At 41.1% G+C, this 24,269-nt stretch overlaps 2 protein-coding genes across 2 annotated transcripts in view; both read left to right on the forward strand.

Annotated features, from left to right (window-relative positions):
- The window catches only part of LOC137257614 (sodium- and chloride-dependent glycine transporter 1-like), a 74,820-nt gene extending 62,943 nt beyond the window's left edge, over positions 1-11,877 (forward strand). The window contains exons 9-13 of the mRNA XM_067794934.1: positions 3,779-3,910; positions 6,126-6,225; positions 6,542-6,642; positions 6,795-6,962; positions 7,396-11,877. Coding sequence (XP_067651035.1) covers positions 3,779-3,910; positions 6,126-6,225; positions 6,542-6,642; positions 6,795-6,962; positions 7,396-7,611 — 717 coding nt within the window. The 3' untranslated portion in view covers positions 7,612-11,877. The remainder of the gene's footprint in view (positions 1-3,778; positions 3,911-6,125; positions 6,226-6,541; positions 6,643-6,794; positions 6,963-7,395) is intronic.
- A 4,828-nt stretch (positions 11,878-16,705) lies between these two features.
- On the forward strand, positions 16,706-23,249 carry LOC137258895 (cAMP-regulated D2 protein-like). The gene is made up of 5 exons (XM_067796592.1): positions 16,706-16,886; positions 17,849-17,969; positions 20,705-20,894; positions 21,360-21,490; positions 22,196-23,249. The coding sequence occupies exons 1-5, from the start codon at positions 16,729-16,731 to the stop codon at positions 23,201-23,203; spliced, it is 1,608 nt and encodes a 535-aa protein (XP_067652693.1). The 5' UTR covers positions 16,706-16,728; the 3' UTR covers positions 23,204-23,249.
- Positions 23,250-24,269: the final 1,020 nt, after the last annotated feature.

The following is a 24,269-nucleotide window of genomic DNA, read 5'->3' on the forward strand; positions in this document are numbered from 1 at the left end:
CATCGCGCTGATAATAACTATATGCAATCAAACTGAACATATTATGGAAAATCTAAAACGCATTAAACGATGACTAATAAATCTCCATACACTCTCCTTAATTTTCAATACGCAATGAAAAGCGCTGAATGCTGGCGTCGGTCACGGTTATATCATCCAGTTGTCATTACCATACAGTTACGAAAGAGCAGATGAAGCTGGAATTAAAACTTTGAATATTATCGCATATTGATCAGAAACACACTAAACGCGAAGCGTGGAATATAGTAATAGGCTCCATTTGTCCGTACGCACGTACAAATTTCAATATTTCAAGGACCGTTGACTAAGGTTCTAGGTTCATCACAGTATAAGAAAGGTCCAGGTTTGGTAACCTTGACCTTCATTTCAAGGTCACAAGGGGTCTTTAATGTTTCTCAAGAGCCGTTCACTGGATTTCCTTCATATCTAGTAAAGGCACAGGGCCCAGTTGATTTTGGTGACCTTCACATCCTTTTCAAGGTGTCAGGAACACTGAATATTTCAGCATATTAAGCTGCATGTTAAAATTGCCAGCAAGATATCTCAAATATGTTTCATTGGATGTTCTTCGTAGACTTTCAAGAATATTTTTCCATAAGCAATTTCTTTATTACAAATTTTGCGCACGATGCCATTGATGTCAAGGCCAGTGTGAGTCATGAAGATATTTGTCTGTGACTGGTCATGTTTTTGTTCATATTTAACTTTATCTTAAACTACGACCTTCACTTTCATTACTTTTGAAGTTTGATTTGATAATTTGCGGCGGGGGATTGTTTCACCTTAGTGCTACTGTTATTTCAAAAGATTTACAGAAGACGTGCAAGCAAGTGTATGAAATGAATTTCAAAAGTGTGCAGTTCTCAACATTTTGTCAGTATCTTGTATCAGAACAGCATTGTGTACCAACACGCCGACTATGATATTCGTATTCAATACAGGTGGCTGATTGTAAACGCAAAGTTTAAACAAATAGTCTATACGATTGATATTAGTACATGAATAAAACAGGTGTGTTGGCGATTAGGTGCCTGACTCTGATGGTATTGAGTCGAATCCCTTATGGGACTCAAGTAAAACAAGTACTAGAACTGGTATTTTACTAAGAAAAGGGTAATCCTAAATAAGACATACATTACATTTGACCACTTTCTAAATGACATTGTGTAATCATAGTCATTATGTGATTAGTGAGAGAGTGAGTGAGTTTAGTTTTACGCCGCTTTTTAGCAATATTCCAGCAATATCACGGCAGGGGACACCAGAAAATGGGTTTCACACATTGTACCCATGTGGGGAATCGAACCCGATTCGGCGTGACGAACGAACGCTTTAACCACTAGACTACCCCACCGCCCCTTTATGTGATTAGCTGACGATTTATCTGCTTCTGCATTGCTGGTGGACTAACACGTACTCTCTGAATATTAATACAATTATAATTTTGATAATAAAATTTAAAAGGAAAAGACCTCCGATGAGACGGGAAATTCAGAACCTGAGGCAATTTAGACTTGTTTCATTTCGGGCTTTAGTATTGTGGGGCGGGTCAGGCCGTAGAGAAAAAAATGTGGTTAAGTGGTTTCGAGACAGGCTATATTGCTGACATGTGCAAGGGAAAGAGTATCACCCGTTGTTCTTTGTGCAGAAGCATTCCTTGAATTAAGATTCGTCACCATCTTTGATTCTGATAATGGTAACATATATAAGATTGTGGGATTGACGAAATGCAACGAATTTGTAACGACACTGTCGAAATAAACAGACGTTTCAGATCACAAATTGAACTGAATTGTTACGTGAAGTCATATTCATTGAGACATAAATGGTTTTATTGACTCAAAAGGACAGCAAATGTTAGTTCTTTATGACGGTAGTTTGATATACGTAATCAGTTTGGCTACAATATAATGCTAGAGGCTGAGACTGAAAACTATTTACTTCGTCATCTGCCAATACGATATAAACGTCATTTAATGTATGTTGCCCCATCCCTCACTAACCCCTTCTGAGCTCTGATCCGTGCGGATCCGAGAGAAATGCTCTTCAGCACTCCTGCTTGTAGTAAAAGGGAATAACAGTATCGGGTGGTCAGACTCGCTGACGTGATTGACACATGTCATCGTATCACAGCTGTGTAGATCGATGCCCATGCTGTTGATCAATGGTTTGTCTGGTCCAGACTCGGACCACCACCAAATAGGTGACATATTGGTGAGTGCAGCGGTAAACAACAAACAACCTAAGCAAACCTCAGCTTTAGCGACTTGTATTCTTCCTAATCTGCGTCCAATGTCGAAAATTGGCGGATCCATAGGGGAAGTTCAGGGGGTTCGAACCCCACCCCGACCCCCATCCCCACCCCAACCTCCTGAATCCCTCCTTTCAAAATTCCTGGATCCGCGCACGAACATACTTCATGACCTAAAGATTGACATTTTGGTTATAGACTTGTATTTATCAACACTTATAGAAGCGTTTATTTATGGAACTATTCTGAAGTCTACACCTATTCTCGAAGTATGGCAGGGGTGCGTCTAGTGCGACATCCATGATACTTGTAAAGCGTGGGTTGTGCTTTTCTAGGAACCCCTAGGTGATATCACCGTAGTGACTGTCGTTGCGATGCTGCTAAGGAGAGTCGTCAGGCAGTCCACTCATGTATTGTATTAAACGACAAAAGTATTGACCGTATTAGGACACTCAGTGTTTTAGTCAGTTACAGCTCATCATGCTGGACATGACGAGGTGATTACTCACCACGATAAATCTCCGGACAATGTATAGTGCGATTGTCAGCTTATTGATCAGTGGTGGGTCACTCATACAAGACCGACAGTGTATGATGTGGAGAAGTTGACGGGTCTGTTTTGTCGCAAAGCAGAAACATTGTGGAATAAAGGGGTCGATCGGAATCTACGGAAATCTTCTTTCATTGAATTACTATTGTATTTTAATGTAGCACATCAAGTAACGCAATTTATCTTTCCAAATGATAAGGTCTTGTAACCCGGCAGATAGAGTGTAATCCGACAGATAGAAACATTTCCTTACACAGAACATCCACACACACATAACTTTATCTCCACTCACCCACTCCCTCTCTCTCATTTCTCTCTCTCTCCCTCTTTATCTCGCTCTCTCTCACTTCTTGCCCCTAATTCCCTCCCTCTAATTCTCTCTCCCTCCCTCCCTCCTCCCTTTCTCTGTAGATATCGTAGTTTATTCTACCATTCAAACCGTAGGTACTGTCAGAAACAAAATCTGTCTCTTAGTCATGGGAAATATTGAATGCAAATATGTTTTACAATTTATAGCCATCAGCTGTAGATAAGATCGGCCCTTTAGCCATCAAATCAATTAAGGTAACAAAGTGTAGTGTGTGTTTGAACTACACAGCATATCTCAACCAACATTCAGTCGACAAGTTCCTAATGTACAGTACCAAATCACGTTCTGCACACATAACGTCCAGGAAGATCCGGGTATTGACTGGTGGTCACCAACTCATTCATTTCGTAAGTAGTTACCAACGTGATCGGGTGGTCAGGCTCGCTGACGTGGCTGACGCGTCATCATTTTCTTTTCCGTAGATCGATGCTCATGCTGTTGATCATTGGAATGTCTCGATTAGTTTCTGCCTGCTGGATTTCATAACTGGAATATTGCTGTGAGCGGCGTTAACATAGAAATACTGTACAAATAGTGACAACTACACCAGGAATTTGTCAATTTTCACACTATAATTTTCTTTCAGTTCGGAATGACGGAGATCATATGCGGTACCGTGTTGGAGAGCTTCCCGGAGACTCTTGCAAAGAGGAGAACGCTGGTGACTGGTGCTATCTGTTTCGCGTTCTTCGTCCTTGGTCTGCCCTTGACCACATCGGTAAGACCTTGAATGACCTTGACATGTTACTATCAGTGCTGAATGCAAGAGTAGCTCAAAACGACTTGTCGCAACAAAAAGGTAGCATTAATATGCGAAAATTGGATTCTAAAGACGAGTTTCCAACGACAAAATATCTTCTGTCGTTAAAATCATATGGCCATTACAAGTGAGAAGAAACTCTCGCTTATTGTGACCGTCAAAAGAGACCATATCAGGTAATCAGAAAGCAGTTCTCGCGGTTTCTCGCTCGTTTCAAAATGGCGGCTACAATTCCCGATAGCGCTTTGAGAAATAAGTACAAAGCGTTCTCTATTCATAATGTGAAATTGAATGAAACAAAAGGGTACGTCAAATACTTGTCTCTGATTACTTGTCAGCGATTATGAAAGTCTTTTACAGAGACGTAACCGATAGAAGGCGAGATTAGCAGAAAAAACACCGAAGATCTCCTGAAGATTACAGCCGGGCAAAAGGTGCTTCTGTTGCAGTCTGTAACAGGATGCCCTTGGATGTCTAATCATCGATTGGCTCCATGTGACATAATGATCTGAGGCGTAGAAATTTGTTATACCGAGTTGTCTACCCTTGTGTCAGTAAAAGAAGGGACACGTCCTTTGACATTAGACCTCGCCCGTGTCTGTCGTGCAAACAGCTTTATCTGTCGAACGACCAAAGATTACCAGCTCAACCTGACCCGTTTCTGGTGCTACCAGTGATTCTCTGGGAACGTGCTGGAAACAAAAGGTTTCAAGTCAAATCGCTATCGATCATAAGATTGTGTTCTTCCCTAAAGCAATTGCTGCGACCAGCTTGAGCCGATTACTCAGCTGATGCCAAATTAAACATTGAGACTCAAGCGTGTGTTGTCACACTCTCAGCCTATCGCCTTAACGTGATGGATTCGTAACCACTCGAGCATTTCCGGTTAAGGCGATTGGTCCCCGGAGCACAGGAGTTTTATTCAAGATGCACATGATGTGCTGGGGCAACTGGATTTATGGCTGTTCCTGTTTGGGCGCATTTTGCAGTAATCAGACGAATGATATTAGTAATCTGCAGACTTACGCAACTATGCCACAGACAACAGACTGCGCAAACGTTTGTAAGGACAGAGGAGATGAACGCTGAAGCAATGTCTTTACGAAAAGGTGTACTGCAAGCCTTACGCATGCATTTTCAAAATAATGATCCATATTATCTCTGCTAGTATCTCATTAATACTAATCCCCCAGTATCTTATCAAGAACCTGGAATATCTACAGATATCAGATAATTTGCCCCGAGGGCCGTTGCCTAAGACCAAGTGAGTGAGCGAGCGAGTGAGTGGGTGAGTTAAGATTTTATGTCACATCGGCAATATGTCAGCCATATTGTGACGTAAACAAATGATAGGTTCATAAAATTGAATGACAAAAACATGTCCATGAAGAACAGTCAAATCAACTAGAATATCAGAGATTGAAAGGTAAAAGCTAATATGTAAAGAAACAGTAGAGTATACAAACAGGCTACAGACTGCCAACAACTGAAGACTCACCACAACCAGGGACCATGGCTTTTTAGAGTACATTTGCTTCCCGCATGGATCTTTGCTAGATTTAACCATCCCTTGGGATATTGGCAATTTTAAACACTTTAATCATAAGTGAAAAAAACATTATATACTACGGTAGAATAGTATTAGGTTTAAGTTTATTTTAATTATTTGGGAAACCTCTCAGGAGGACAATAATGCGACAGTATTTTAACACCCTTTGAGGATACAGCCACTGTTGTTAATCTCAGTTGTTAATTTAAATTACCAATCATGAAACGTTTACGATCATGCAAAACAGGAATTACTTTGTTGATTGTTTCGTTGGTGATGCTTCTGTCAATGATGATGATGATGAGTATTTATTATGCGCCTGTATATAAAAACTTCACGAAACTAAAACACTCTTCACTGCAGCATTGAAGACCAATCACTCACTCACTCACTCAATTACAAGCAGGGGCGAGGCGATGGGATAGCCCAGTGGTTAGGGCATTCACTCGTCACGCCGATGACCCGGGTTTGATTCCTAACATGGGTACAATGTTTGAAGCCCATTTCAGGTGTCTCTCGTTGTGATATTGCTGGAATATCGCTACAGCCGGAGTAAAACCAACTGAGTAAATCAGTCACAGACTCTGTCTCTTCCTCACTCACCCCATCTTTCATTGTATGCAGGCTGGTATCTACTACTTCCAACTGATGGACTGGTACTCCACGTCGTTTGGTCTTCCCCTCATCGGTTTCGTCGAGTGCATTGTGTTCGCCTGGATATATGGTAAGTGTTTGGAAAGTGAAAGACAACAGCGGGACGGTGGGAACAAGAAACAACAGAAACCATATTATTTCAGAGTACCTATTTTCGGTGGCAAACTTAATTACAGAGACAGACAAAGAATTCGTTGAGCCCTAAGCTGACATTCAGTTGATCAAACTCTTACAACGTCAGCCCCAGTTTTACAACTTATCTCGCTTGACATTTTCCGATGAACCCATTTACAGATTTTGATTAGCTTTTGAGGAAAGCATTGCAAACCTCTCCGACGTACTCTCGCTTGGTGTCATATTTAATCAAGAATGTGTTACTTTCATAGGAACTGATCGCCTCGGGGATGACATCAGCATGATGATCGGAAGACGGCCCCCACGGTTCTTCTCTATCTGCTGGAAATTCGTTACTCCGGTCCTTCTCTTTGTAAGCAGACGACTTCCTGTCACGTGACCTTCCCTAAAATACTACGTTCAACACAACTTTTGTCCCATTCATCCACATTTATGAAAATAATTCCATAATAAACATTTTTCTGGTTATCGGGAGCTTGCTAATTTTATATTTCCTCCACACAGATCACGCTCATCTCGGCTTTCGTCAGCTACCAGGCGCCGACGTATGGTAAATACGTGTACCCAAATGGTGCCATTGCGATTGGTTGGCTGATTGGCATGATGTCTGTTGTTCCGATCCCTATCTTCGTTGTCTACAAGTTCCTCAAGGCTTCAGGACCATTCATCAAGGTATTGGACACATGGGCGAAACGCCTTACTCAGATAATTAGTCTAAAGCTTCCAAAAACCTTCCAAAGCTGAAAACTAACGAGGCATTGTCTACATGGACATTAAGTTATAGCCACTTTCCGGGTTTTGCATCGTAATATAAAAACTGCTGGAAGCATTTTACGATATGCTGCTTTACTCGAGGCATTTGGTTGTCTTAGATGCGGCAGTTGATTGTTTCTCTTTTGAGTCAGACTCCCATTCGTCCATTTTTTCGTCTCGAGACCGGTGTCATATTCGAATTCTCCCTAGTGCACCCAAATCGAAAACCTGCCTCTTTTCTTTCTTTCCTCCCAAACTAATCAATCTGATTTTAATTGATTACTATTCAAATCACAACTCATTCATCGACTCACTGGCTCAACATCTCTGACAATGCTGATTTTTATTTCAGCGCTTCATCCAAACCAAGAAGCCGTCGGCCGACTGGGGTCCGGCTGAAAGTCTCCCTCGCGATTCCGACTTCTCTGAAATGAAGGACCCCCTCAATCGGACAGGGGAGCTGTCGGTGTCGTCCCCGAGTGGCACAAGTATCGCCACTGATGACTGTCCCCCAAACGGCGTCACAGTCCACTCCAAGTTCTTCAACGAGCAGACGTATATTTCCTGAAAACTACCCTAAACGATGGGTCGTTGTGTGTCTGAGGAAACATATCGAAAATCTCAGTCTTAGTTTTTGTGGAGACATGGCACACAATTCTGAAACGCTTTGAAGAGTTTGAAAGTATTTAGTTTTCAAACATACATCGAAGTGTTTCGCGTAACCACTGTCAAATGATTCTTTTCGTACAACTTGCTCTACCCATGACAGATAGGAATCCCGGTAATATAGCTTTACAGTCCAAGGGGTGATGTTTTTTGTTGTAACCAAATTTTATTTCAACGACGTCGGAGCATCTCTTCGACTCATTTAGTCTATTGGTTTTTTTTTTGGTTTTTTTTTTTTTGTTGTTGTTGTTGAAAATACAATCAAAGGGAAATGATAGTCACCTGTTCATATTAATGGCCGGTGTTTAATGTTTAGTATGATGTATGTGGGTCAATGTCTCAAGCCACTTTTCAAAATGTTAATTTCTGTTAGTTGATTTAAACGTATTTCTCAATTTCAATATCATCAGCAGTGAATGTTTGAAAAGATGTATAAGTGAAAACTCGTCACATTCCCTCCGATCTCAGACGCTATGTTAATATTCGCATCTGCAGTTTATAACGGACCCAGATCTTATGGAACCATATCTCCACTATGCACGAGAACATGTCTGTGTATGTTTACATATTGTAGAATTGTTTAGATCGCATAGAGGTAAAGTGAAATCCGAGCGATAGCATGATATCTGCTTCCAATGCATGGAGCCAGTCATTGTCGCCACTGCCATTGATTTTGACCTAACCAACACAGCGGGATACGGCTCCGCGTAACTGCTGGGAATATCTTAGCGGAAATGTCGCCTCGATCTTGAGTACTCACACCTGTCTCACAGCTGAGATGTTTTTGTATGGAGCTTTGATGTTGAAATAAACGAAATGTATTTTGAAAACAGCTGTCGTTTATATACTGTGATGAAATGTTACGTTAAGATGATTTAGTATATTGGAAGTACGCTAAAAAATTACGGTAGATGGCACCCGAAAATTCTAACATCAGTTTAAAATGATTTCTTTAGTATTCTTTTCAAAAACCAATGCCATGTTCACAAACGTTCATGGAGTATTCATAGAGTTGTATTAACGCTGATTTCACGAAATACCTGGTGCCAACGGTATTATATTCTCTCTTGCTGATGAATCCAACATTGTCTTCCAATGATGCTCTGTATCTCAGTAAGTTATATGTTCATGGAATATATATACCCGTCTCACGTCTCTAGAGAATCGCGTTCATCGTCTTTACATTCAACTGTTTCAATCACCCATTTCACACCACTGGTGTTTTCATAATTGTCGCTACATGACCAAATTTTAGTTTTAATTTTTTTCTTAAGTATTACTCCGCCTCACTCAAACAGGACATAGTGTGATGACTATAGAAACGTACGTGTTTTTGCTCATGTCAGGATCCGGTCAAGAAGGTCGTCACCGAAAGAACGGACACTGTTTACAAAAGGGTTGGTTCTGAAGCTAGCCAACCCATAATCACAATCGTGGCGTTTTAAAGAGGTTATTTTATATCTACCACGTTTCATCAATGCATACCCATTACCGAAATTGGTTGGAAATCAGAACATTTTTTATAGTCGTCGGTGAACATCGCGAGGATTGAGAATGTATAAGCATCAGTTTATAATGACCTATAATGTTTGCTATATCAACATCTGTTTCAGGGCATTATTCTCTATCAGTAATACGAGAGAATTTGTATTATCAATTATGCAGTCAGCCTTCTATTGTTTCAGCGGCTTGGTAATATTACTTTCTCAACCACGAGTCTCATACAAGTGATAACTCCCTATCTCATTTCTCAGCTGCGTTTTGCTTCAGGACCTAGGTTTTCAAAGCTCTCCTCGTGCTAAGATAGTCGTAAGTTAATGTTAATGCATGGCACTTACGACTTTCTTAGCACTAAGAGAGCTTCGAAAATCTAGGGCCTGGAATATAACTGTATGACGGCAATGGTTCAGGTGACCTCGGAATCTAAAAACACTGCACATATGTCCTAATCATTGAGAAGGTTTTCTTGCAATTTGGCTTTGTATATGCACGATCTGGTTTGTGTAGCCTTAGCATAACAGAGTTTGACTGTGAGTATTTCGAGTAATTTCAGGTGCACATTATCATTTTCCAGAAGCTATTCAGTTAAGAATAAGTCTTCATAACTGAACCAAAGCCTGTCATTTTGGTTACAACATTAGCAGAATGCAACGGTGACTTATTGTAAAATCATCTTTACTATATTTGTAATCAGTACGTCAAGGCTGGCTTTGAAGGTCAAGTTCATTCAACCAGAAATTACACTGAAAACGTTTTACTGTATCAAGACGTATTTTCAGAAGCTGGCACCGATGTCATAAAATCGGAGATACACGAAGCGGAAGTGATGCCTTGTAACGCTCGTTCTGTCAGAAACACGGGGTGTCGTATATTATTTACAAAACTCAAAACTGGATATAAACTAGATCTTTGCTTAGTCAATCGTCACTCGATTTATCTGAATGGTTCTGTTTATGGCATTTGACTATTTTTCCTTCAGTAAAAGATCTTATTCCGTTTTCTTAAACGATTGTAAGCATTTATGATCATTCTTTTTTAATCACAATACGAGGAATATCGAAAAATATCAGTCAGAACACTTTGATGTACTGATCGGAATAAAACTTCTGAAAATTGTATTTTACCAGGAATATCATATTCCAGTAATGCGTTTCTGAACATTTTACTACATTTAATCAAAATGATGAAAAACCAGGAAAGTGTTTTGATACGCGATAGAATTGGCGAAAGTTGTTTACTTAAAACAGTTAATGTCGTGTGTGAGTATGTCGTAACTACAGAATGTGTATGTATGCATTATTTCCAGCTGTATGTGAAGAGTTAGTTCGTAAGAAATAAACTTTGAAAAGAGACACTTCTACATCTCTGTGTTTAAAAAACAGATCTACAGAATAGTGGAAACATCTGAATGGTTACTTTACAAATCCGAGAAGAAAAAACAGCATCCCTACTTTCAATTTTGAATGTTGTTTCCCTTTAACACATTCTAACAAAAAGCAACGTCTCCTAGTAACCTCATTGTCTTCTCATTTCATGTTTTGGGTACAGCCAAAGAGTCATTTCTTACATGTGTGAGAAATTCATAATACTACAATGTTAAAGTTGATGTACATTATTGTCATGACGATGTTGTAGTAATATCAATATATTTTTATGTGTGTGCATTCGTACATATTGTACGCTGAACATGATTATTCATTTCACAATCTCTCTTTTTAGTGTTATGTCTTTTGATTCGAATTGTCACAATGAACGACCAAGTCGGTAATGGCAAACTGCGTAACACCTGTTAGTTATCATGGAACGAATTTGGTATTTGAATATTTTATTTACAATATCGGTTTTATGTTTTTAATAATAATAATGAGAAGAAGATGAAAGCCTGTAAGGGACATGTATTTAGTGATGTAAAATGTCACTGATATTTGGCAATTACAAAGGTTTTTAGAGAACATAATGTTAGGCAACGTTGACAAATTCATGTGCAAGTACTGGCGTTGGTGGATGTAATCGTACACTTTATGCGAACATTTGTTTTAAAAATTATACATTGAGAAGATTGTTGAACCTACAGTTCTTCAAGCCATATTTGTACAAACTTATTTTTTTCTGAAATAATGAAATAGCAGTGTTTGATGTTTGGTTTCTAAAATGTGAAATAACTTAAAATTTTGCAATGGTATATTGTTTTCCTCATTCATACTGCAAAGGTCGATCCTTTTTCGTAAACCATGAACACGTGCTTTTCGTAAACCATGAACACGTGCTTTTCGTATAAACAAACCTATGCTTTCGCATACATAGGAATCATTCTGTCTCATTCATTTTAGAATTTTCACCTTCTCGAGTCCCATTTTTGTTGAGCGTTTTTGAAAGGAACGCTATCATAACAGAATCACTATCATGTAAACCTGCCATATCTGATATGCGATATGACTCATATATACGTTTCGATTAATGATTTAAGTGTATTTGCTTCGTAAGCCTTATTGTTCAAATGAATACGAATATGACAAAGAGAAATACTGTGTGTTTGATCTATTTTAGATGTGTGGAAGACCAGCTGTGCATATTCGATTTTAAGAAATTCAAACCTTTAAATGTAAAAGCGTGAGAAATCACTCCATTGACACGAACGAGAATAAATCGTTCTTTTCTAGTGCTGATATATATGTCTGTTCTTTCAAACTTGTTTCATGACCTGAGGATTGTTCAAGAGTCCACGTCAGTAAACTTTTACTAGTGACAGGTGATGGCTCATTTGTTCATATCGTATGACATTGTGATCTATCAAGTCTCAGTTTGTCCTGTCTCAGTACTTTAACCAGTTAAATCCTAGCTGTCAGTATCCTAGTATTGTGACTGTAAAGGCCTGGGCCCCGTTTCACAAAACTCTCGTAAGCCTAAGGTATCGTAACTTTTCTCGTAGCATTTGTACCTGGCATACTGTAACATAGGAGGTGGAAATGCTACGAGAAAAGTTACGAGACCTTAGGCTTACGAGAATTTTGTGAAACGGGGTCCTGGTTGGTCGTGTCATACACCACTGTCACATCGGAGTGTCCTGCTAGGTCTCAGTTGGTCTCTCCTTATGTCACAACGACATGTCAAGCCTCATGTGATCGTGTCTTATGTCACGGTGACATGTCAAGCCTCAGTTGGTCTTTTTGGAACACACATTAATCACGACACGTTTTATGTAACACAGTGACTTACAGTATGGTTCAAAATTATTGAGAATAGCTAAACCATTTCATATTATTAAACGAGAACAAATCAGATAAAATTGAATGTATTGTGAAAGTGAACTGACCTTTTCATGTTGTGTAGGTAACAATTTAATATTTTATCAAGTCTCCTTGAGCTTCACGGCACAGTCTAAGACGGGTAGGCATACTTCCTATCAGAGAGGTTAGTGTCTCGTGAGTTATGCTGTCCCAGTATCGGACCACTTCTTTCTTCATGTCTTCAATTTTTGTCAACCCCTTTTGATTCACACATTCCTTCATCATCCCCCAAATGTTCTCAATGGGATTTAAGTCAGGACTATATGCAGGAAATGGTAATGCAGTCACATTTGTCTCCTGAAACCACTGCTTGGCATGTTTTGCGGTGTGTTTAGGATCATTATCTTGCTGCAAAATCCAGTCATTTCCATAAAACACATGTGCACTTGGAAGGAGAAAATTATCTAATATGTTAGTGTAGCGTTGACTTGTCAGATTTCCCTCAAACACACACAGCGGGGTCGTTCTTAATAAGGATATCCCTCCCCATACATGAAACTTTGGGCTGTATTTAGGTCGTCGATACAACGGTGCTGACGCAGACTTTGTCCATATTTTCACATTATTGGGATATACCCATATTGAGCTTTCATCAGTAAAAATCACATTTTCCCAGTCAAAGTTTTCATGTGCCAAACACCACTCAACACGCCTGTCTTTATGTTCTTGTTTCATGAGAGGAGAAGGAATTCCAGTCTTTTTCTCCCATCCAAGATCAATCAAATTTCTTCTAATTGTAGATTTTGATACAACTGTTGATCCCCTTTCTATCATTTCATACCTGATGTTGGAGATGCTTGCCCTTTGCTTTTTAGACGCTAAAATTCCCAGCCGGACGCGATCTGAGAAGTCCAATTTTCTGTGTCTCCCTGCTCCTTTCTGGTGCCCAAAATCCTTTCCCTCTTTAAAATTCTTCCTAATCCTATACACAGTAGAAAGAGGAGTTCCTGTTCTCTCTGCCAATGTATTTACATCATCAATTCCTTAATTACACAACTCAAAAATCAACCTTCTTTTATCTTCAGCAGACATTGTTGACAGTGCTGAGGAAAATGACGTCTGCTACAAATTCAGGGGAGGTAACTCTAATTGTACTATACTCAGTAGGCCAAGATGAGTTACCTCCCTGATACCATTACTTAGTTTTAAGTATCAGTGAATCAGTTGAGGTGTTAGGATAGCTCAAAGTAAGAAGAAAAATTCTCAATAATTATGAACCAGACTATATATAGTCTCATCCGTGGTCGCGTCATATGTCACGGTGACATGTCAAGCCTCAGTTGGTCGTGTCTTATGTCACAGTGACATGTCAAGCCTCAGAAGGTCGCGTCATATGTCACGGAGACATGTCAAACCTCAGTTGGTCGTGCCTTATGTCACACTGACATGTCAAGCCTCATTTGATCATGCCTCACGTCACGGTGACATGTCAAGCCCCAGGTGGTCGTGTCTTATGTCACGGTGACTTGTCAAGCCTCAGTTGGTCTGTTTGGAACACACATTAATCACGACACGTTTTGTGTAACACAGTGACTTATATAGTCTCATCCGTGACATAAGTTACCTTAAAGGTCTCAGTTGGTCGTGTTATATGTCACAGTGAACTGCAACTACTTGGTCGAGCTGTATATGACTTTGCCCCGTAAATTCGTTGTATATCACGAAATACAGATGATTTTCGCTTTGGATTTGTGAAATAGAAATCCCTGTCGTGGACAAGACAAAAAAGCCTAATGCGATTATCCACGACTGAGTGAGTTTAGTTTTACGCCGCACAATGTTCTAGCTATATGGCGGCGGTCTGTAAATAATCGAGTCTGGACCAGACAACCCAGTGATCAACAGCATAAGCATCGATCTGCGTAATTGGGAACCGATGATATGTGTCAACCAAGTCAGCGAGCCGGACTACCCGATCCCGTTAGTCGCCTCTCACAACAAGCACAGTCGCCTTTTGTGGCAAGCACAAGTTGCTGAAAACCCCGATTATCTACGATGTACATGTGATCTGATCTGACATCCTTCGGTCATTACCATTTTCACCTGACATTTTACACGAATCTTAGCCGACTTAGCATCCTAACATCGTTCTGCTGTTGGACCTATGACCAGCTGTGTGTATTTACTCAACAGTTGCCGGATAATGATCTCCCGTGTCTCCTCAGTAAACAAAAACGAATAAACCATAAATGATTTTGCTCAAAAACACATGGCACACCATTGTTTTCAGATCATGCTACATCTCAATAAATACATTTCGCTATGTATATCTTCAGCACAAATTATTATTCTAAGTTGCTTTTTTTCTGGAAGACTCTTCCCCTTACTATCAGAGGATTAACCGCTTACCCTGCTACATGTATAAGAGCGACAGTACCACACATTGCCAACAAACAGCCTAAATGATTCTGATTCAGTTTCGAAAATGCTTCTACGTGTCAAGTTCTCTGTTGTACCTAAAACGTGAAATATACACTTTGTCTTTCCACAGTTTTTCTGTTAAAAGAAACAGGTCTGGTTTTTGAGGGAAGGGTAATAATGCATCGGTGAAGACCTTTTTTGGTGTCACTATCTCCTACGTAGGATATATTGTCTCCCACGTAGGACTTAGAATCTCCTACGTAGGAGATAGTAAGTCCTACGTAGAAGATGCTAAGTCCTACATAGGACTTACTATCTCCTACTTAGGACACCTCCTACGTAGGACATACTATCTGCCACGTAGTACTCATATTCTTTCAAAGGTTCTGATTATGAAATGAGTTTATTAAACTGAGAAATTTCTGGTTATGCAGGACGTTTGATAGTAGAAATGCACGTCAATGCGAACGCTCGTCATGCCGAAAACTTATGTTCCATTCTCTACATGAGTACAATGTGTGAAGCCCATTTCTGATTTCCCCCGCCGTGATGTTGCTTGAATATTGTTAACTGTGCTGTAAGGTACAATGTAGTCACTGTAGGACCAATGACTTCACATGTTGTTCCCATGTGGGAGTATCGAACCCGGGTTTTCTTGTGTAACGAGCAAACCCATTACCTACTAGACCACCCCACTGCTTCGGAACAGAGTTGAAGGAATAATGTGGCCAGATGATTTGACGTTAATGTAAGAAAAGAAGTGCTGTTCTTTTCAAATCCATTTGATTAGAGGATAGATTACTTGACATAGTCCTCGCCCAATGCAATGGAGTAGTCTTCAGATGAGATACCATACCTTGTGGGTTGCAGTAGCGTGGACGTCAGACGAAGTGGCAAAGACGTCATATGATGTGGTGTAATCGTTAGATGTTTTGGTCACAAAATGCATTTGCGCGGAACACAGGCGACAATGATAACAACGTTTCTATTTATGCGGCGTCTGATCCAAAACGAGGCGTTCGGGCAAAAGCATTGTAAAATCTGTGATTTTTAGCGTCTGTTGAACTGGTCGACATTGGATGCTCTGTATGCTGTTTGGTGGACTGTTCCCCTATACTGGTCCTGATTTCAGGCCTTTTTGTGCATTAACACTAGTAACATATATACGAACGCAGAAGAGTGCTATTTTACACCGCTTTAGCAATATCCAGCAACTTTCTCGCTGGGGACACGAGACATGGGCTTCACACATTGTACCTAGTTGGGAATCGAACTCGGGTCTTTGGTGCTAGGAGCTAATACCTATGCCACTGGGCTACCCGCTCCCTGTAGATGCAAATACTCAAAATTTGATTAAAAGTCTAGGTTATAATTACGCGTGCATCTTCATGTAGGTGTACGATTGACGTAATTTGAAAATGTTCTGCGTACAATGGTATCGCTGCCGCCCCCTCGACTCAACTTGTCAAGATACATCAGCTACAACGCTGAACATCAGGCAACAAATGAGCTCCGCAAAGCGTCTAAATATTGATTTCAGAAAGCTGTGCCTCATCATATAGTTGCGTTCAAACGTCTTTTATTTTGCGTGGGAGGCTGAAATTCCCATTAGGATGACCTCATTCCTGGGAGTAAAATATTCGCGGGTTCATCTGTTGTTCGAATCGATATCAGAGACATTTCACTTTTGAACGTTTTAACACTTATTATCAATATAACTCGAGTACTTGATAACAGTATCAGTAGCTCTATTTGCAATCAAGCCTCGACCTTCTTATCGACCCTTCAGCTGCGTTCACCAGTCCACGTGTCCTCGATAACATCAGATACATCGTGTATGTGATTGTGTCACTGAGTGACTGAGTTTCAGGATGCTGCGCCTAGTCATCCTCTCTGTCTGTCTTGTTCATCTGTCGGGAGCCATTCCCGTCGTTCATACAAAATTTGGTAGACTTCAGGGAGTGGAGACGAGCACCAACTACGCATACTATGGAGTTCCATATGCCGCACCCCCTGTCGGCTCGCTCAGGTTGGACACATTTGAAACTTTTGCTTTCGATATCTCAACTTCGCAAATACCTGAATGAAAATGCTGATAACGGTGTTCAGCTATAACGAATTAAAATTTGTGGTGCCATGCACCCACCAGCCCCAGCCCCAGCACCAGCACCAGCACCAGCACCAGCACCAGCACCAGCACCAGCACCAGCACCAGCACCAGCACCAGCACCAGCACCAGCACCAGCACCAGCACCAGCACCAGCACCAGCACCAGCACCTAAAAGCATGCGCTTGCTATAATTCTATTTATATGGACAGGTGGCCTGGCGATAAGATGATGCTCAAAATAAATTAAGGCCCATTTCTTGATATTACCATAGTAATCAGTGCCTAACTCTGAAAACATGAAAGTCAATGATCCTTAAGTCCATTGAATTGTATAGTCCTGACGACAATCTGTGATGTGTGTGGTCATGAGCTTGATTTTAGGAGGGACTTTGCCGTTGTGCTCCTTCGCCTTCAATTACCCATCCCCGAAAGAACAATGAGTTGGTTGGGGGTCACCTGTGGTACTTTGGCTTTTTCTTTTTCTTTTTTCTTTGCCGCAGTCAGGAACATCTTGCGATCAAGTAAACGACAAACCAGTGGTTCTTACAGTGAGATGCATTATTCTTCCCTGGTTACAAGAACACAATCCACACTCTCCGATCCATTTTTCTGCCTCATCTGAGGAGCAGTGGAGTCCCATGGGGAAGCTCATTTTTGAAGTCTCCCGCCGTGATATTGCTGGAGTATTGTCAAAAGCGATGTAATATTACCCACTCACTCATCTGTGGAGAACATGCATTTGTTGACTTAAAGTCTGTATGTCACTTTGATTCTGCTTCTCGGGTATTTTGTTTGTACTCGTTCATTTGCCTATAATGTAATCCGACAAACAATATTGATGCAGACTATGTCTGAATCTCACCCAGGAGCGTTCTCACACAGGTGGGCGCCCCCGCAGGACCCAGCACAGTGGTCATCTGTTTACAGTGCTACAAGCATGAAGCCGGGATGTCCTCAGTACAAGTGCGATGACTTTAATCCACCTCTTGTGTGTCCAAAGGATGTGAGTATTTGGTGCAATTAGTGAGTGAGCGAGCGAGCGAGCGTGCGTGCGTGCGTGGGCGTGAGCGTGAGCGTATCTAAACTTCACTTTATCAGTATGTCATTTAGATGACGGAGTATTGGTCTGTATGTAGGCAAGAGGGACGTTCGAACTAATAGCACTTTCATATGGCCGCTTCATTGAAACTCACAGCGATGGATGGGTTTCATACAGAACTGTAAACAATGGTTTCGAACGGGGTCTTCCCACTGTGCAGGCACCTTTTGTTTGTAATTACCGAAGCAGTCAGGCATTGTTAAGTAAACAATGGGATTAGTGGGGGGGGGGGGGGGGGGTCGTATATCTCTGTAGCAGAAATGATACAGACAACAGACAAAACTATTCTTTGCATGCTACTTATTTATAACATTCTTCATGACAACCGTAGTCCATGATATTAGGTTTGGTGTCCTGCAATAACCAGCAATACAAAATCTAGTATTACAGTATTACAGACTTACAAGATAATTAATATAATGTTAATATAACTTTACATAGCATGGTATGAACTTTTACATTCAATGTCAGCATAGTTAAAGTCCAACCAAATGTGACATGCAGTCAGCAAACTCCATTGATGATGCTGAAGAAACTATGTTAGGTGGGTTGTTTCTTGTCTGGAAGAAGTCCGTAAATAAGTGGAAACATCTTGTTGTTGACCATGGCGTGAATTGTGTAGAGCGGGTGGTAAATACTGGGGCTGATACTGAACTTGAACATTAGCCATGGTCATAAATGATAGTGCCATAAAATTGTTCTGCCTCTATATAGAGAGAGAGCTGTAAACAGGTTGAATTTTATTCAGTGACATTAATTGAGCTATTGATGTCATAATATATACTGGTGGCTGTTAACAAGTTGATTTTTTTCAGTGACATCTATTGAACACGTTTGATTGGTGAGTTGATATCAGGGGGCCTGTCTGGTAATCTGTCCCTGGGCCATGAATTAAGTTCAGTCATAGTCATGAGAGAACCCTTTTCCTTAAAACAACATCACTAATCCTAATCCCCTACATGCTGCCTGCACAGTGGGAATAAACCCTTCGAACTAACGGTAATTGGTTTCTGAGGATCGTCAGGGCTGACGACCTCCACACTGATTTACGGCACCTAGAATGATTAATTCTACCCATATGGAGGCAATATCGAATGAAAGTATGATTGTGGCTATCAATGATTAGCAACGGTCACGGTTCTAATAAAATTCGTATCCATTCGCCATAGTTGTTTGTTTGTAAAGCCGCACTCACCAATATACCATGTATACGACGTCGGTTTGTAAGTAATCAAGTGCGGACCAGACAAACGAGTGATTAGCATCATAACTATTCGTGTACGCAGTTTGGATACGATGACCTGTGTCTACCAAGTGAGTGAGTCTGACCACCCGATACAGTTTGTTTTGCTAGCTGCTTACAAATCGAGGAACACATTCAGTGCGAAACATAATCGAACCAGCTGTAACAGGTTTCTGACACGTCGACAGAATTACAACGCCTAATATGATTGACCCTTGACACGTGTTGGCGATATCGACCTACATCTACCGACCATTCGCATGTCCTGTTATCTCGACGGGGCGAAAGGACACCAACTCTCCATACAACTAGGCTTGGTAAACACTGCCCTTATAACATACTTTCGACTTGGGAATTATATAGCAAACACAAATAAACATGCTGAAAAGTGCAGGAATACATATCATGGGACATGCTGGTACATCATAGGATGCAATGGCTAAGCAATGTAATGGTAGAATATGTACAATATACGTGAAGACATACGTGAATAATAATATTTTTTAAAATGAACTCTATAATCTGTGAGTCCTGGGCGGATACACGTTTTGAGAACGGGTGCGCTTTCTTGAGCAATGAGGAGGGACTGGAACGCTTCCTTATGAGAATCTAGTGGATAAAAGTAGTGGAGTAGGTAAAGTCTAGGAATCTCTGTCACAGGTTCTAGAAACGACTGTCTCGCCGTGACACAGATGTTTCTGAAGGGATATTTACAACAACGCTACAATGTGTGTTAGGTCACTGGCTCTTTGGAATGACACATATACCTCTCAGTGCCAAGACCCTTCCCCATATGGGTGGACCTCGGGCATGTATTCACTGCGTCTGTAAAATGAACTCTCGGAGTAACGCGACGCAGATTGAGTCGACCTGTCGGTGAATATTTTCTACCACTTATGTCTGCAACGTCCCAGCCTGACATGATGTTGTAGCAGGTTACAACCACTAATGGAAGGGACGATAAGCTTATTACCTTCACCCCGTTGACGTATCATGACGTTGCGACTACTGATGCGGTATTGGGGGATGTTTTGCTGCCGTGGACGGAGTACAATTGTACTTTTTTCAGGATTTGTTCCATGGCATCTGTGTCATCTGCCACCGCCATTTGATAAAATCAACCGTCAAAATGTAATCTACACATGGACACTGAAATCTACACATTTTACGAGAACACTACACAAATAAACGTATTAACAAACAGCAATGTGATCACTATGCAAGTTAGAAAACCATAAAATGATGATTACCGGTAATTCTAACCTTAATTTTAAATTTAACTCTGCTTATTTCCTAACGAGCAACATATGTTGCCTAACATCCAGGTGCAGTTCAAAACAGGAGTTGTAGCTCACCTTTATCAATACGTAGTAATCCCATATTTTCAAATCTCTAGGTGTCTGAAGACTGCCTGTATTTGAACATCTGGGCACCCCTCGGCACCAACTCCACCTCCTCCCTCGCCGTCATGGTCTACATTCACGGCGGCAACTTCGTCCACATGAGTGGTGGCAGTTTGTTGTACGATGGCAGTATTCTCAGTCAGAAGGGTGACGTCATTGTGGTCAACGTTGACTACAGACTAGGTGATGCATTAATTCGTAAGGAGAGAGAGAGGCTTTATGTCACCATTATGTTGTATTTCAGTTGCATCACGTTGCGGGACAAGGATGGTGGCGTCCGGGTGTGTATGAACTAGATTGTAGTGAACTATCTGACCACGTGTAAGGTTTGTTTGTTTGTTTGTTTGTTTGTTTGTTCTTTTGCTGTTGTTTAACGCTGCACTCAGCGATATTCCTGTTATATGACGGCGGTATGTAAACAATCGCCCCCAAACTACCCCAATGATCAATATCATGAGCATCCATAATGCAGCTGGGACACGATGACATGTGTCAACCAAGTCAGCGAGCTTGACAACCCGATCCCAGTATGGTTGCTGAGGATCAATTCTAACCGGATGCTTCACGGATGACATGAGTAGGATTTGTCTGGAATGCATTTCTCCCGAAGAACACGACAATTGTTGTTCTGAAACTGTATGATTGCAGGCGCTCTTGGGTTCCTGGTAACTGGCACTGGGGATGTGGACGCTGTTGGCAACTATGGTATCCTGGACCAGAGGCATGCCCTGAAGTGGGTCAACGAGAACATCAAGGCGTTTGGAGGGGACCCCGGAAGAGTGAGTTACGACGCCAGATACACTTGTATGTCATCTGTATGCCTGTCGCAACTTTATTGGAAAGGTTTTGATGAAGCACCACGAACACTTTCATTTAAGAAGCAGCTCGTACGGTCTGACAGTACGGTCACATCCCAGTATTATAAAGCAGAAGTTATCACAATCGGTCCTCTTCGTTCAAATGATGGTCGTCCTAAACGAACTGGTCGTTTGGTTCGGTAACGGTTGTTGTCGTATCAACGTTCCTCCCATAGAATGTTGTGCCAGATATTAATCACGAGTTTGCCTGTTCTAATCTCGATTACATATACCGCTAGATTACACCTAAGAATTCCCTACTGCTAAACATTGATCTAAGAAATTGGAAGTAACGCCTACCAGAGAGGGAACGAGAGCTTGGGAATGTATTTTCTAGTTGTGCGAGCTCGAACATATTGGTAGGGAGCATTCCAAATGACACTTTCGGCCTTTACGAACATTTGAAAGCAAATTTCCAAGAGAAACGCTGCTATGCGTCCTAAGCCATCTATAGACATTCGAGCTGTTCAGTGTTCAAATTTTGGTCGATATTTCTCAAAGTATACGTTGGAATGGAACTAGAGTGGGTTCCTGATTAACGTCTTCTCTATTATGTCATGTGTCGAACAAAGATCGCTTTAGTTCATTCTAACATAACCAGACGATTTCCCACATCTTGTTCCACAGGTAACCTTGTTCGGCCAGAGTGCTGGAGCTCAGTCAAGCATGATTCATCTGGCCTCGGAAGAAAGCAGCGCCTTATTCCACAACGCTATCATTGAGAGTTCCCCCTTCTCCATCCCGTACAAAACCTACGCCGAGGCAATACTGCTTGGAGCTCATTTAGCCAGTCTCCTGAACTGTACAGCCAGGGACATTAACTGCCTCAGACAGAAGACCTCAGTGGATATAGTTCAGGCACAGTTCATCAGCAGAAGTAAGCTCTCGTCTCTGAAATATCTCGAGGATTTTGAGCCCTGGGGACCCTGGGTGGATGGGATCACCGTCAAGGCAGAACCAATCACAGCCATGGACAAAGGGTTCTTTCAGAAGAAACCTGTTATGATTGGTACGACTTCAGAAGAGACCCGGATGTACATCTACCAAGCCTGGGATAAACCTATAGACACTGTTGTCTACACTGCCGCTATCCTCGCTTCACATCCGAACCATGTAGTGGAAATAATGTACGAATACCCGCCAGACGAACCTCAGGATCAGAGGAACAACCTGGCAGTTCTTGCTACTGATTTCATCTTCGGTTGTGCCACCCGTCACGTGACAAGGGAGATGTTGGACTATGGTGTTAGTGACGTCTGGCTCTACATATACGACCACGCGTTCTCCTTCCCTGGTTGGGGGAATATGACCTTCTGCCAAGGTCACGTCTGCCACGGGTCGGAAGTTCCGTTCGTGTTCCAGTCAGCCGGTCGGGGAGGGTTCAAGTACACTCCCGACGAATTGGCTCTCAGTGACCTCATCATCAGTTACTGGTCGAACTTTGCCAAGACAGGTGACCCGGTGGGAATGCCCGCCTCCGGGGTCAAGGTCGTCCCAGATTGGCCTCGTTATCACGCAGAGATCCAAGCGCAGCAGTGGCCCTATCAACACTTTAAGACACCCAAGTCTTACGTGGATCCCAACTATAACGCTCCTTACTGTGACTTCTGGGATAAAGTTGGCTATGATAACTGAGGAATTATTTTGAGTAAATAAACACGAAATACATTATCGAACCCTCCTTTATTTCAAATACATGTTTAACCTGTTAGTTATACAACCATGGTGTATGGTAAACCGTTAGGTCCATAGTTTATGACCCGTAGAAATGAATGCATTCGAAAACACAAGTCCTTTTAAAATTAAAATGTGAAATAATTGCTCTTGTTAGTGAACAACAATGAAACCGATCTTTTGGGATATGAACAGAATGATGACCATTATTGACGAATGTAAGCACATATATAAGACAAAATTTTAATTTGTTTATTTTGTAAATTCAAGAATACATACTTTATTGAAGACCAGGTACACATACTGTTTGCCTGTGGAACCTGTGATATTCTTAGAAAGAAATTTATGTGCCCGTTCTTATCTTATGATAAATCTGATTATGTGCCGCAAGATATGGTGAATTTACTCAGATCACTTCCTGGCATAGCATATCTTTGTGTTTATATGAAGTCTGGAAATTGCGAGCCAAGACTAAATTATTCCATCAACACTAGGCCCTGCAGCTATTACAGGTGCACAGTAATGTCTCCACGATGCAAAGCATATCATCACTCTATGGCTGTATTTATATTAAGTCTGGAGCTGAGGGTCAACACTAAGCTATAAGCAATTAGCCCTGTAGTTATTACTGACACATAGTAATGTCTCTATCACTTAATACCAAAAATTAATGAAAGTACTTTTTGTATATATACTCCCCATTAAACGTTTAGCCTCACTTAAATCACTCACTATATGTTATGTGTGTATGCGTTTTTATATGTACATATAAAAAAAATAATTCCTCCACAGGCGCAAACATTATACAAAGGCTTGTGTAGCGTAAAGTATTGTTAAGAATTTTCCAGTTTCCACTGATTTTCAACATTTACTGACCTCATACAGTAATCTTTTCAACGTTACGAATTTTGCAATACTTCAGTTCATGTTACTTCAGTTCATGTGTAGACAGTAACTTCAAACAGAATGGATTTGTTTTGCAAAATCTAGTTTAGAGCCCTTACCTCAAGTGCGTGGCTGCATTTAC

This window comes from Haliotis asinina, chromosome 12 (genome assembly GCF_037392515.1).
Source record: "Haliotis asinina isolate JCU_RB_2024 chromosome 12, JCU_Hal_asi_v2, whole genome shotgun sequence".
In the NCBI taxonomy this organism is placed as follows: domain Eukaryota; kingdom Metazoa; phylum Mollusca; class Gastropoda; order Lepetellida; family Haliotidae; genus Haliotis; species Haliotis asinina.

Coding starts and splice junctions, on each gene's coding strand:
- LOC137258895 (XM_067796592.1), top strand. CDS start 16,729: ATGCTGCGCCTAGTCATCCTCTCTGTCTGTCTTGTTCATCTGTCGGGA. Junction 16,887..17,848: donor CCCCCTGTCGGCTCGCTCAG/GTTGGACACATT, acceptor GTTCTCACACAG/GTGGGCGCCCCCGCAGGACC. Junction 20,895..21,359: donor CAACGTTGACTACAGACTAG/GTGATGCATTAA, acceptor GTATGATTGCAG/GCGCTCTTGGGTTCCTGGTA.